This window comes from Polyergus mexicanus, unplaced genomic scaffold (assembly GCF_030449975.1).
Source record: "Polyergus mexicanus isolate NDT 795.1 unplaced genomic scaffold, iyPolMexi1.0 SCAF_16, whole genome shotgun sequence".
Classification (NCBI taxonomy): Eukaryota; Metazoa; Arthropoda; class Insecta; order Hymenoptera; family Formicidae; genus Polyergus; species Polyergus mexicanus.
In genome coordinates, this window is record NW_027223336.1 from 3,705,231 (window position 1) to 3,717,299 (window position 12,069).

The 12,069-nt window shown below is 37.3% G+C and overlaps 1 protein-coding gene across 7 annotated transcripts in view; it reads right to left on the reverse strand.

Moving 5' to 3' along the window:
- Cmpy (crimpy) overlaps positions 1 to 10,026 on the reverse strand; it is a 269,291-nt gene extending 259,265 nt beyond the window's left edge. The window contains exons 1-3 of one of the 7 annotated variants that reach the window (XM_070308937.1): positions 9,647 to 10,026; positions 7,695 to 8,174; positions 1,304 to 1,446 (exon numbers count right to left, since the gene is read on the reverse strand). In XM_070308937.1, coding sequence (XP_070165038.1) covers positions 1,304 to 1,446; positions 7,695 to 7,840 — 289 coding nt within the window. In that variant the 5' untranslated portion in view covers positions 7,841 to 8,174; positions 9,647 to 10,026. Of the gene's footprint in view, positions 1 to 1,303; positions 1,447 to 7,694; positions 8,464 to 9,573 lie in introns of those variants that run through there. The other 6 variants (XM_070308936.1, XM_070308935.1, XM_070308939.1 and 3 more) reach the window with 6 other exon arrangements.
- Between the last annotated feature and the right edge of the window lie 2,043 nt (positions 10,027 to 12,069).

The window sequence follows — 12,069 nt, forward strand, 5'->3', positions numbered from 1 at the left end:
TGTTTCATATAAATTGTAAGCGTGGTTTGCACATTGTGAGATATTAACACCGCGGAATTTCAAAGTTTGGAATTCGCTTTGGAATTGATATTACTACGCAAACATCGACTTAGATAATATAGTAAAAAAATCGTTAAATAAATATTGCACATTTTCTCATTATTTCAATGTAATTATTGATTTTATCATTACGCTACTTTAGATAACTAATAGCCTCTATCTTACTTGACCTTGCCATACATTGGAAAAGATAAAATAGATATCGTGTTCGAAGAAAATTATAGATATAAACCCGATATTATAAATTTATATATATATATATATATTTTTTCTCTCTTTTTGGGGCCTTTTTTATTTTATGTAGAATAATTTATATATATATTTTCGATACGCACGTGGCGCATCTCTTAGATATTTATTATTATCCCCGGTGATCGATTATTGAATGCAAAACAATGTATACTAATGAGTTAATCAATGCTTTCGTGCTGTTAAATCGTTCACGTAGATAAAAATGGTGAAATATCGACTATATAACTGTCATTTGTCATTCATGATTAGTTTCTCTCTAATGCCAAGCTGTCCAATTATCTCCGAATGGCATATAATTCCACAGAGTATAAACCGAAAAGGACAGTGAAACAACATTCTCAATATAATCGTATCAACGTGTGTGCACGTATGTATACAGAAACATTTTTTTTACACAAAGATTCATTGTCGATTTTACGCTTATTAAATGCGGACAGCGTTGCATTTTACTCATGACAAAACAATCGTCGCATTATTTCTATACACACTTTGCGCGAATATAACATGAAGAAATATACGAGTAATCCTCGTTATTCCGGAAATTATAATAAAACTAGCTTTATCGTCGTTAAAAAAAGGAATATCTCTTGTGAATCTCGCAAAAATATAAATATTTAAAATTATTATTTAAATTTAATGTAATGAGATTAAAAATTATACAGGATTATTATATCGTCTTTTAAAGCAAGTTTTATAACGTAATTTAACATTAAAATAAAGAATAGAATAATCTCATCCCACATTATTGACACAACTGATATTATAGTTCGCTAAAGAGAAAAGTGCAGTAAAGGGATGATACCGCACTGAAAGCGCCTTTATTAGCATTTCTATCGGCATTGTATTAATTGTATCGTTCGAAAGAACTCGTAACGCGCGATCGCCCGAACAATATAAGTGTTTAAATTTAATTTACACGATAGGATCCAATTCTCTTTCGGTCGTACAAAAATTTCAATTTTCAAATCAAAATTCTCACGTAAATACTCACTCGTGCACACGCCCTCGTCCATTTCTCGACTGCGGGGTAGTAGATTCGTGATTACACATTGCAAACCGATGGCGCAGCTGCCCGAAAAACCGAAGAGACCGCCGCAAGGTTCGCCTTCGACACGCGCACATACTTTGCAACACCTGTAAACACATAAAACTTACGGTCAATCTTTATATATACAATATATATATATATAGAAAAAATATAGCCATACAGAACACGCTCGATACACAAATCAAGTTAGTTTTACGCGACGAGTAACTTAAAACCAATAAAATCACTGGAGTGGAAAATTATAATTAGCTGCGTATCATGCGTTGTATTTCTTCGTGGTAAGATTATATATTATATTTTCGTGATATTCGATATTCTTAACGTGTCTTCAATGTTCAACAGTATATTGAAATGTTATCTAGAAAGGTCTTTAATTTCATTTTAATGCCTATAAGAATTTATATTTCAAACAGAAACGAGGAAAGTTGATCTCTATTCAAATTAAACGAATAGTATTATTAGCTCTTTCTTTCTCGTTGCTGTTGTCGGTCGCCGGCAAAATATATAGAGAAATATATTCAGGTCTCGCATGCCTGGCCTCTCAATCTGTTGTTTTCTCTTTTTTTTTTTATTGGCGGAAAACGAACCGCGCGGGAAATTGTTGCCGTGGTTATAAAACGATAAGGTAGACGAAACGAACAAGCGGCGGTGGATACATGTGCATCGCAGCCAGATTGCTTCGATTCGAATGCAGCCATTTGTTTTCTTCTAAGAAATCCTACGGGCGACGAGAGGATACCAACGTTTTAAAAGATATAAAGCGCTTCTCTCTTATAACGGTTTTATATCTTTCTTACACTGGCAAAACGAGAAGGTATGATTTTGTCTGTGTCCCTTTTCAAACAATGGTCAGCTGTTGGAGAACAATGACATATACTCCGAAAAATGATCTAACGCCATATTATAAGATTTGTCAACAAATAAAAAAGTCTTGCAACAATTTAGTGAAAAATCACGGAATATACGTATGAAGGTACGAAAATAAAACAGATTTTATAAATATATTATAAATACCTGTAAGAGAGAAACATATATCTTTTACGTTGAGAAAAATATTTACATTTATAATATATAAATATCAGCTGTAGTTATCAGCTTTTTGCATAGTTTAGATTTTAGCGATTTAATATTTTATAAGCGCTTCACACACACAAAATCTTCCTAGGAATAAATTACAGTAACAAAAAAAAAAAAATATTAATTACCTTCAATTAATGTAATATATTAAGTAATTCAATAATTAATTAAAATATATTAATTGAATAATTAATATACAATATAATATTTTTAAAAAATATTTATTATAATTATATAAAACATTTTTATTTATTGAAAAATTTGTACGAAACATATGTATTTTGGAATCGCGCGCTTGTACATCATTTATAGAATTTACAATCCGATCTGTAAATTCTCGCGATTCTTGCATTTTTATCTGGAGAAAACTCGGCTTGGATCGAGATGTAAGAAATTGAGAAGCTTCTACGTATTATGCGAACGGATATCACTTTGACGCGCAGCATGCTCAACAGCGCGGAGCATAGTCTTACGAAGTTGCGGTGGAAAAAAGTATAGGAGGAATTTCAAGGCGCAATCTGCGGTGCATCGCGCGGAAAATAATCTCGCGGAAAATTGTCAACTGCGAGCAGGAATTTTATTACATTGTCTCGGTAGCGCGGAGGAAGAAGCGAGCCTTCCAGCGTTCGTTGTCGGTTTTTGCGCGAAACAATCTACTTCTCTTAATATACCTTTCAATTCTGTGCATTCTTATATGATACAAGAACGTAGCTCGTGGAGAAGAAAATAATATAATCAGATCAGAAGGCTAAGAGATAATACATGGCGATAAAATAAAATCGTGCGTTATCGAACGTATGTAAACGTAATTGATTTTCGTTTTACATAATATTTTGAAGAATGTATCGATTTAGAAAATATGCTTGTATACTTATGATTGTTTAAGAACGCAATGCAAATCTGTTTTGTATTCCTTATATCGTTGTTAATGCCATCGAAGTAGATTTGAAAAATGAAGCCCTCACAGCTAATGTATGTGTCTCTGCGCATCGGAAAAAAAAAAAAAAAAAATGTAATTTGTTTCGACTGGCGATTCCTAATTTGCAACAATATGCCGCAGCCAATAATGAGTTTTGCATACTAAATATTTTCTGATAAATTCCCGATACGTCGCTGAACGTTGGATTTCCGTTCCGTGCTCGGCGTATCCTTTCGTACACCGTCATTATTTCATGGAAGAATGCGAGCAACCGTGTTGCCGGTTTCCAACAAGCATGAGCTCTATTAAATCTGATGTCTAATAAAAAAGAAGACACCATTGTTTCCACACAATAATTGCGAAAACAATGTTTTCGAAATATCGAAAAATATACGTAATATAAGCTTCCCTTGGACATTTTGAAAATTTAATTTCTTTAAGATTGAAAATATATAAAGTAAATATTTTTACTTATTATAAATTTGAAATGCATAATCTTGATATCTAATAAAAAGAGATATGGGAGTTGTTATTCGAATGCAGAAGAAAATATTTTATTAATATTTTATCGCTTCATTAATATAATGTCAATGACAACTCTTCGAGAAAGATGTCACAAAATGCATCATGCATGCAACTATATTATTCGACTTACTTAAAATCGAGAATGCGACCGGATTCTTCTTTAAGATTGGAAAAGTGAGAAGTAAAAATACACTTGTACAGCAATTCACCGTAATCGTAATAAAACGGTCTTTTCTGTCGTGAGTCGACGATAAGATTACGATGAGATTTGCTAGCCTGATCATGCATTGAGCCGGTCGCAGCTGCAATGGGGGGGCAACGGTTGACGAGGTTCAGATTCCAAACGATCTGAAACCGGTGTTTAACGTTTCATTGAGAGTTTACGAGAAACGGAAGAGATTTCGCATTGAAATGCGTTACGCATAGATAGCTCTGTCACGCAGTTGCGTCCGCAAAATTTCACGGCATATGTCCTCCCACTCTTTTATATTGCGGTATCGGTATAGCGTATGTATATATAAACTTACAAACGGACGTGAAACGAACATGCGTAAAAAAAGATATAATATCAACGCCGCTCTTAACGATGGTAGCAATTCACCGGCGTGTCGTCGACACGATCCACGATATTTATTGTTCTGTTACCGCGACGACACGTCTCGTCGAGATACTGGAAAAATTTGCATAAAGCAATATTCTTGCCGTACATGGGGGAGAACTCGACTCGTCGTATAACTTTTCTCCCCTTAAACTATCGCGCCGTCATTGAAACTACCCGACTTATCCTTCGGTATCGTGTCGATACAGTTTCGATGGTCGATCGCCGTTGCCTTCTCCTGAATCGCTGAGACTCTCTCGTATAAAAACTTTCCTTCCGGAAATTCCACGCAATAAACGTTAGCTACATCTATTGAATTCGCAAAGGGCCCTCGGGATGGATGCTATAACTGTCCAAAGCTACTCCAAAGAATTCTTTCTCCATTTCCGCAAACGGCCGCGTCGCTTCCCTTTGAAATTCAATTCCAACATTTTCGAATCAGCATATCGTACGTATCGAGGCGCGTGTGACTGTATTATCGTGTGTATAATGAAATACTATAGAAATACGCGAAGCGAAATAACGCCACAGATACAGAAAGAAAGAGAGAGAGAGAGAGAGAGAGAGAGAGAGAGAGAGAGAGAGAGAGACAAAGAGAGAAAGAGAGAGTTTGAGAAACGAAACGTTTGGCAGATAAGCTTTCGGATTGCGTAGGAAGATTTCTCGAGGTCTCGTATGAATTTCGTAAAGAATCCGCCTTTGCGATAGTACAAGTAAAACCGTCCGCTCTAAAAGACCGTAAAAAGGAAACAGTTATCGATAATATAAATATATCTACCCGTGTCTCTTTCCCAGCGAAACGTTTCGCGTCTCTTATTCAAAGTCATTTAATCTAACGCATAATTCATAGCTCGATCTCAATTCACGCTTCTCAATCGCCGACGAGATTCTTATTCGATTCCCCCGCACGATCATCAATCTTTGTCTCGCACTTGAAAAGCAATTGCGTTAGAAATTGTTCGTCGTTACGAGTAACTTTCTTGATCGTAAAGAATGGAAAGAGAAAAGAGAAGAATCTCGATCTCACCGCACATCTCTAACGCTTCGAGCAGCCACGGTTTAAAGAGCTGTCATTTTTCCACGCCGCTACCTATCTCGTGAATATAGGCAAGACGAAAGGCTTTCTAATTGCGTATTGTGTAATATACCTGACCGAATTGTGCGCGTGTATGTGTATGCATGCGGTTGAAGTCGTTGAGTCATCGAAGCTGCCTTCCGAGTACACATACGAGTACCTAACAGAGATATCTATAATCAAGATTGACCTATATGGGTACATATATCTTTGTATAAAGATATTATCGCTTTTACGATACACGCGACAACTTCATAGTATACATAAGTTAAGCGTTTGAAAGAACTTGATCCCCAGATGTAGAGATTAAGTTTTTTTTTTTTTATGTATTATATCGTTTTATATGTATATGTAATTCACGTACACATATTTTAACGTAAGAAATCTAGTCGACAGATTTCATTTTGCACAACAAATGCTTCAAATTTTGTGTATTAATAGCAAACGCGCACATTGTTCTTCTCTCTCCTTTATCCTACATAAATAATCATCGCGCATAGACGCGCGCATCAATCTGATTTTCCAAGCCATTGTTATCGTAAACTCAAATGAAATCGCTATCGATCTGCACTTCATCGATACGTCCTCGTTCGAAGCGGAATTTATTTCTCTGTTTAGGTACTCTATTCAAATATATATATTTATATTTATTAAAGAGGATGTGTCTGGTGCTTTCTCTCTTACATTAATAAGGCGATAATATTTGCGAGACTGTGGTTTACGCGTACAACGTATTTTATTATACATATAATATTATCATGCGATACGTCGTATATATTTTACGGCTGCGTAAACGCGACTTCCATAATAATAATTAACAAGATATTATCATGTTATATTTCTTCGCAAGTAGATAATTCATGAAATGAATGCAAGATAAACCGCTACGATATGTTATAATGAAACTCAGCGTGCAACGATAACTTTATATAGCTTTACGATCTTGGCGCAAGTTATTTCCTCGAATGCAGAATTTTTTAAAAATCTTTCTCTCGCGCGTAGTTATTTATTAACTTCGTTATATATTATTCTTAACGCGCAGCATTTACAAGCGCGGATGACCTGTTTTGCAGCAGGTTGTTTGTACGAGCCATAAAACACAGCGCGTATGTATTTGAAACTCAGGTGTGCGTTCATCCTCTGTTCGAATTTTACGGTATATGAACTTATACGTGTGTGTAGAAAATATCGTAACAATCGCTCGCGCGCGTTTGTCCGCGCGAACGGGCGAGAATAGACCCAAGGGCAATAGATCTCGCGCAGCATGTCGACCGCATAGATATCGAACATATCGATGATAAACGCTATCGCATAACAGAATATTTCGGATTGAAGGCTGCGCCGTTCTTTAAACGCATTCGATTCCTTTCCCCATGCGTACACGGGTTTATCTCGCGGATATTCACCCGTTCCTCCCTCCTCGCTTATCCCTCTCTATGCGATTTTTCCACAAATGATTCGCTAACGCGAAAACGTAATTCGCGCACGCGGTGTACAAAGGTGGTTGAGCAACAAAGGACGGTAGTTTTTTGCCGCCCGGAGAGAATAAAAAAGGCGCAGGTACGCGGGCCTTATTGTAGCCGTGTGTTTTAATTGCTCGCTATACTCGGAACTAATTACAACGCGTAGCTAGAACAGAAACGCTACAACGGGGGAACGCAAAGACTCCGGGCTTTAGAGAGGAATTGAAAATTACGCTTTCGCGCGGTACAAGGGATACGGCATCGTTGCGGTGAAGAACGTGTACCGGCAATTATTATGCGAATATCGTATGTGAATTACGTAACAAAATTCCACACGCGTACTGTATTTTTAGTTTTTCCTCTTCAAAGGCGAAAAAAGAAAGAAAGTTCTCAATGTTTATTAAAGCAGTTTTCGCGACGATAAATTTCCTCCCGCGCGCGCTTAACTTCCTCGCGAATATTGCGAATAATCGAGATGTCCTGTACAAAATCGCCGTGTGAGGATATATTAAACCCATGTTTTCGCCGTGATATCCTTTGCCTAGGGTAAAGATTTTTCCGCGGGAATAGGAAGCGCGCACAAATGGCCACAATTCCGAGAAGCTCGCCCAGTATCGAGCTTTCGCTTCGAGCTCCCACCGGGCGATGCCGTATGTAAACGCAAGTGTCTATTGTACCTGCAGGGATCCCAGGTGAGGCCTCCAGGGCAGTCCTCGTCGGTGAGAACGTCGCACTCGAGCGGCGAGCACACACACGAGAGAGCTCTCGCTACCGCGAGTGACAGTACAACAATGCCGCCCAAGAGGAGCAACGGAGCCCTCATCTTGCCCTCTCGTCCCTCTCAACGGCCGCCCTGTCGGCGGTTTTCCTCTGTCTGTCCTCTTCTTCCTCTTTATCCTCTTCTCTATCTTATAATATCCTTTATCTCGCCGGCCGTACAATTACAAGCCAAATGACGTGGGGATATCCATCGCGCTAAAGTTCACTTTGCGAGAGGTTTGACGATACGAACTCGTTCGATTCTCGATTTGTCACACGCGCGCGATAAGGAGACGTTCACTGGCAGAGTGGGCGCAGTCACGAGGGGACGCACCGAATAATGTCCCGAGGAACGTAAAGAAAGATGCGTCGATCTACATTTTACCGCTTGCTGTTCTCTGGAATACCGCGCACGGCCATTATGCGGTCGGAATAATCGTCCGGATGGAAAGGATAACAATCGCGCTGGCGGAAATAAATCTCGCCGAAAATATCCGGCGCTAATAATGAGCTAAGTTCAGGGATTCGAGGGAGATTAAACTGCGCGAACAAAAGACAGAAATAATGTAACAAAAACGTTTGACGTGTTGGCAATTTTGCAGTACAAAAATTGCTCAATTTTTCTATTGCATTAGAAAATAAAATGTTCGCGAACAATGCGAATCGAATTAGACGCGCTTTAAAAGCGAACGAAGATAATAAATAGCTTTGTATTTTTAAAATCGATAATAAATCAGAGCTTTCTTTCTTGTCTGTTACGTTTTAAGATCTATACGAAATAAGATTTGTAAACATGCAAAAATATATCTGTATAATAAGGAGAATGGTTTTTAATAAGATATACATATATTTAATAGAAGAAATATATATATCGCGTGCACACACACACACACACACACACACACACACACAAATATATATATATTTAGCAAAATATTACAAATTACCAAATTATCATTATTATGTTAATTATCACAATTATGTTACACGTATTATGTTATATATTTCCACAACTATAATGTCTGCGGTAAATAAAATTATTTAAAAAATCCGTAGAGAGGAAACACCGCGTGCATCGTCCAAGTTTCTTGGATAACGTTTAGACAAGAGATGCCCAACCAACTCTTGGACGGAGAACGGTTCGTCCCCAAAAATTATACACTATAATATCGCACTGCGAAATGTATATATCAATCGTGGATAATTCATCGCAGAGGATAACGTTATGAAGTGAGGACACATGAAAAAGTTGTCCCGAGCATCGGGTAAACTTGCGGTGTGTCTAAATTATGCGGATACGTGTGTCCTGGCAGTGAGAGATGCCTCCGACATCCGCATTGCCGTGTAAAACGCGATGCAGATAGGTATTGCCGTAGGTGCGAAAATATGTCTTGAAGCTTGCGTAAATGCAAGGAGGGCACACACGTCTGTCATACGTATATATTATACGCGTGTTTATTTACATAAATCTTGATAGCAAATGAGAATCGCGATGTAGGATTACGCGAATATGACTAGAATACGAAATATTCAAAGTTGCTTGCTAGATATTCTGTTTCGCATCTGAGAGAGATGCCATGAGATTTTCTCTTCCGGTTGGAGATTTCAAAAATTGAATTTTAATAGCAACAAGTGCGAATGGAAAATTTTTGTCAAGATACGCATCTCCGAAGAAAATTTGCGTTTAACTATGATAAACCCGAATTCCCTTAAGCTCTCTTTGAGAATCGGAGTATCGGAGTGACATTCATTCCTTCATTCATTCGTTCGTTCGCGGTAATTAAATCTGTGACGAACAAGCTATTGCATTTTTAAAGAGGTAGCGTATCACTTGTGTTACAGAACTGCGTTACAGATCGAAATATCGTACAGTCAACATATATAATCGAGCCAGTTGCAACTCGAAAATCACTCGTCGATTGCGGATAAACTTGCGTCCGATAATATTCGCGCGCTGATAAACTTAGGATTAGCGGATAAACAATCGGAATATGATTCGGAAAGGAGGAAACGTGTCAAATTATTCGAGCAGTATCAAGGGAAAGGAAAACGGACGAAAAAATTGCCGGGCATCGAGGAACGGGAAGATTCGATCATTCCGCGAAAACTTTTCCCTTCGACGAACGCTGGCTCGCATAATAGAATCGCGACCGACCCCCCTCGTCACGTACGTTGTACCGACATCGTGCACACGATAGGGTCGCCCGATGAAGCACTCGGTAACGAAGCTGCGACGAAATATACACGATGCGTTCCGCGTTCGAGATGAACGTGCACTGGTCGCGGCTACGGCGACGATCAGCGTCTCCGACTCCGATGCCGAAGCCGAAGCGGCGCCGCGACGCGACGCGACGCGACGCGACTGCGTCGGCGCTCTAACGCCGCAGGTAATCTTTCCGCGATTGTCTGCTTAGTTTATGATTTTTAATTTGCGGTGTTGTAAAGAGTTAATTAACACACGACTCTGTGCGATTGTGTCTCGCGAATTTATCCGTCCGTTATGTTGTACGGTCGGTATTGTTGTTACCGGAACGCTACAACAATAGCAACGTCGCAACTATTAACAATAAAGCCATCAATTGGTCTGCATTAATATCTCAACTATTTTTTTTTAAATCTTTCCCTAATATATCTCTTCCTATAATTCCGTTAAAAACATCTAAAGAATTACACATACTACAATGATTTTAATAAATACAGTAACAATCTTTTTTTTTTTTTTACAAGTGTAATTATACATTACAAATTATATATCAAATTAAATATCAAAAAAATGTATTAAATAATAATATCTATTATAATATTATGATAATATTATATGATAATATTATAATATTATAATTTTTATATTACAAATTATACAAAGATACAAAAAATGTATTAGATTATAATATCTATTCATAAAAACAAGAAATTAATATTGTATTATTGTTTAAATTATTATTGATTGCGTGTGATTCTTCAGATATTTTTGTTGGAATTATAATATATAAGCTATTTAAGAACATCTAACAAAAAAAAAGAATACTCTGAGAATATGTTGCGGATACGATTTCTATATCATAAATTGTTGGCAGTGACTGCGTGAGAATAACACGGCAGATGTTATCCAACGAAGAAGCGCCCGCTGCGCGAGAGCACGCGCGCAAAACACAGTGTACATCCTCGCTCACAGCATTGTCGAGCGAGTCGCGCTTTACACGTCGTCTAATACCCGGTAATATCTCGCGGATGAGACCGGCTGTCAACGTTCTTCTGGCCGAGTCGCGGATCCTAAGTGTGATAAATGCCCACGGCGAAACCTGTGACGGTGGCGTTCGCCCTCTTCGCCCTCTTCGCCTCTCGCGTACAATTTTTCTCGCGCGCGTGTTACGCGCCATAACTCGCCCCTAATGCTTACAGAATGATGGTCATTGGTCATCGAGATCTTCAAAACAATGTACACGGTATCAGGCGCGATGTATAAAACGAAAAAAAAAAATGTATTAGATTGTATTGTAATTTCTACTCATAAAAACAAAAAATTAATATTGTATTATTATTTGAATTATTATTGATTGCGTGTTATTTTCTCTCTTCAGATATTTTTGACAGATTTATACTTGTAATATATAAGTTGTAAGCTATGATTCAAGGACGTTCAACAAAAGAAAAGATTATTCTGAAAATTGTGAAAATTGTATAACTACGAGCGACGATATTAAAAGTATTCCGATCGATTGATTTTAAATTGATGTTGCACGCGAATTTCATTATTTTTTTATATTCAATATCGCGAATTCATTAAATTTTAACAGAGAGAAAAAATATATTTTAAAATGGCCAAAAATATTTGTCACTAAAATATAATGCGACAAAAAAAATGAAACGCTTTATAGCTTGTAATTTTATGATATAAGAAACAATTTTTTAAATAGCTCATAAAAATAATATCAATAATTTTGTCATTTTAATAATATATTTTAAGATAATAATCTCTAAAAAACTTTCTCCTTATATATTCTTTCAATGAATGATCTGCTAATATTTTAAGGAATCAGTATTATTTTTTCTTCCTTATTTTTTATATTTATTGTTTGTGTTTTTATTATGTTTTGAATATTACCTGCGATTCCTCTAAAGTCCTACTGGGCCGTACATATGGCCAAGGTGCTCTTTTGCTTTCTCGTTGAAATCCCGTGCTGTAAATCTTCATCTCATTCTCAGACGCGATGTCCTCGTCATCGAAGAGCATCGTCGAAGATAAAGGCAAATACCCGCGATGAAGAAAGGACTAAAAGCATATAATAGAAA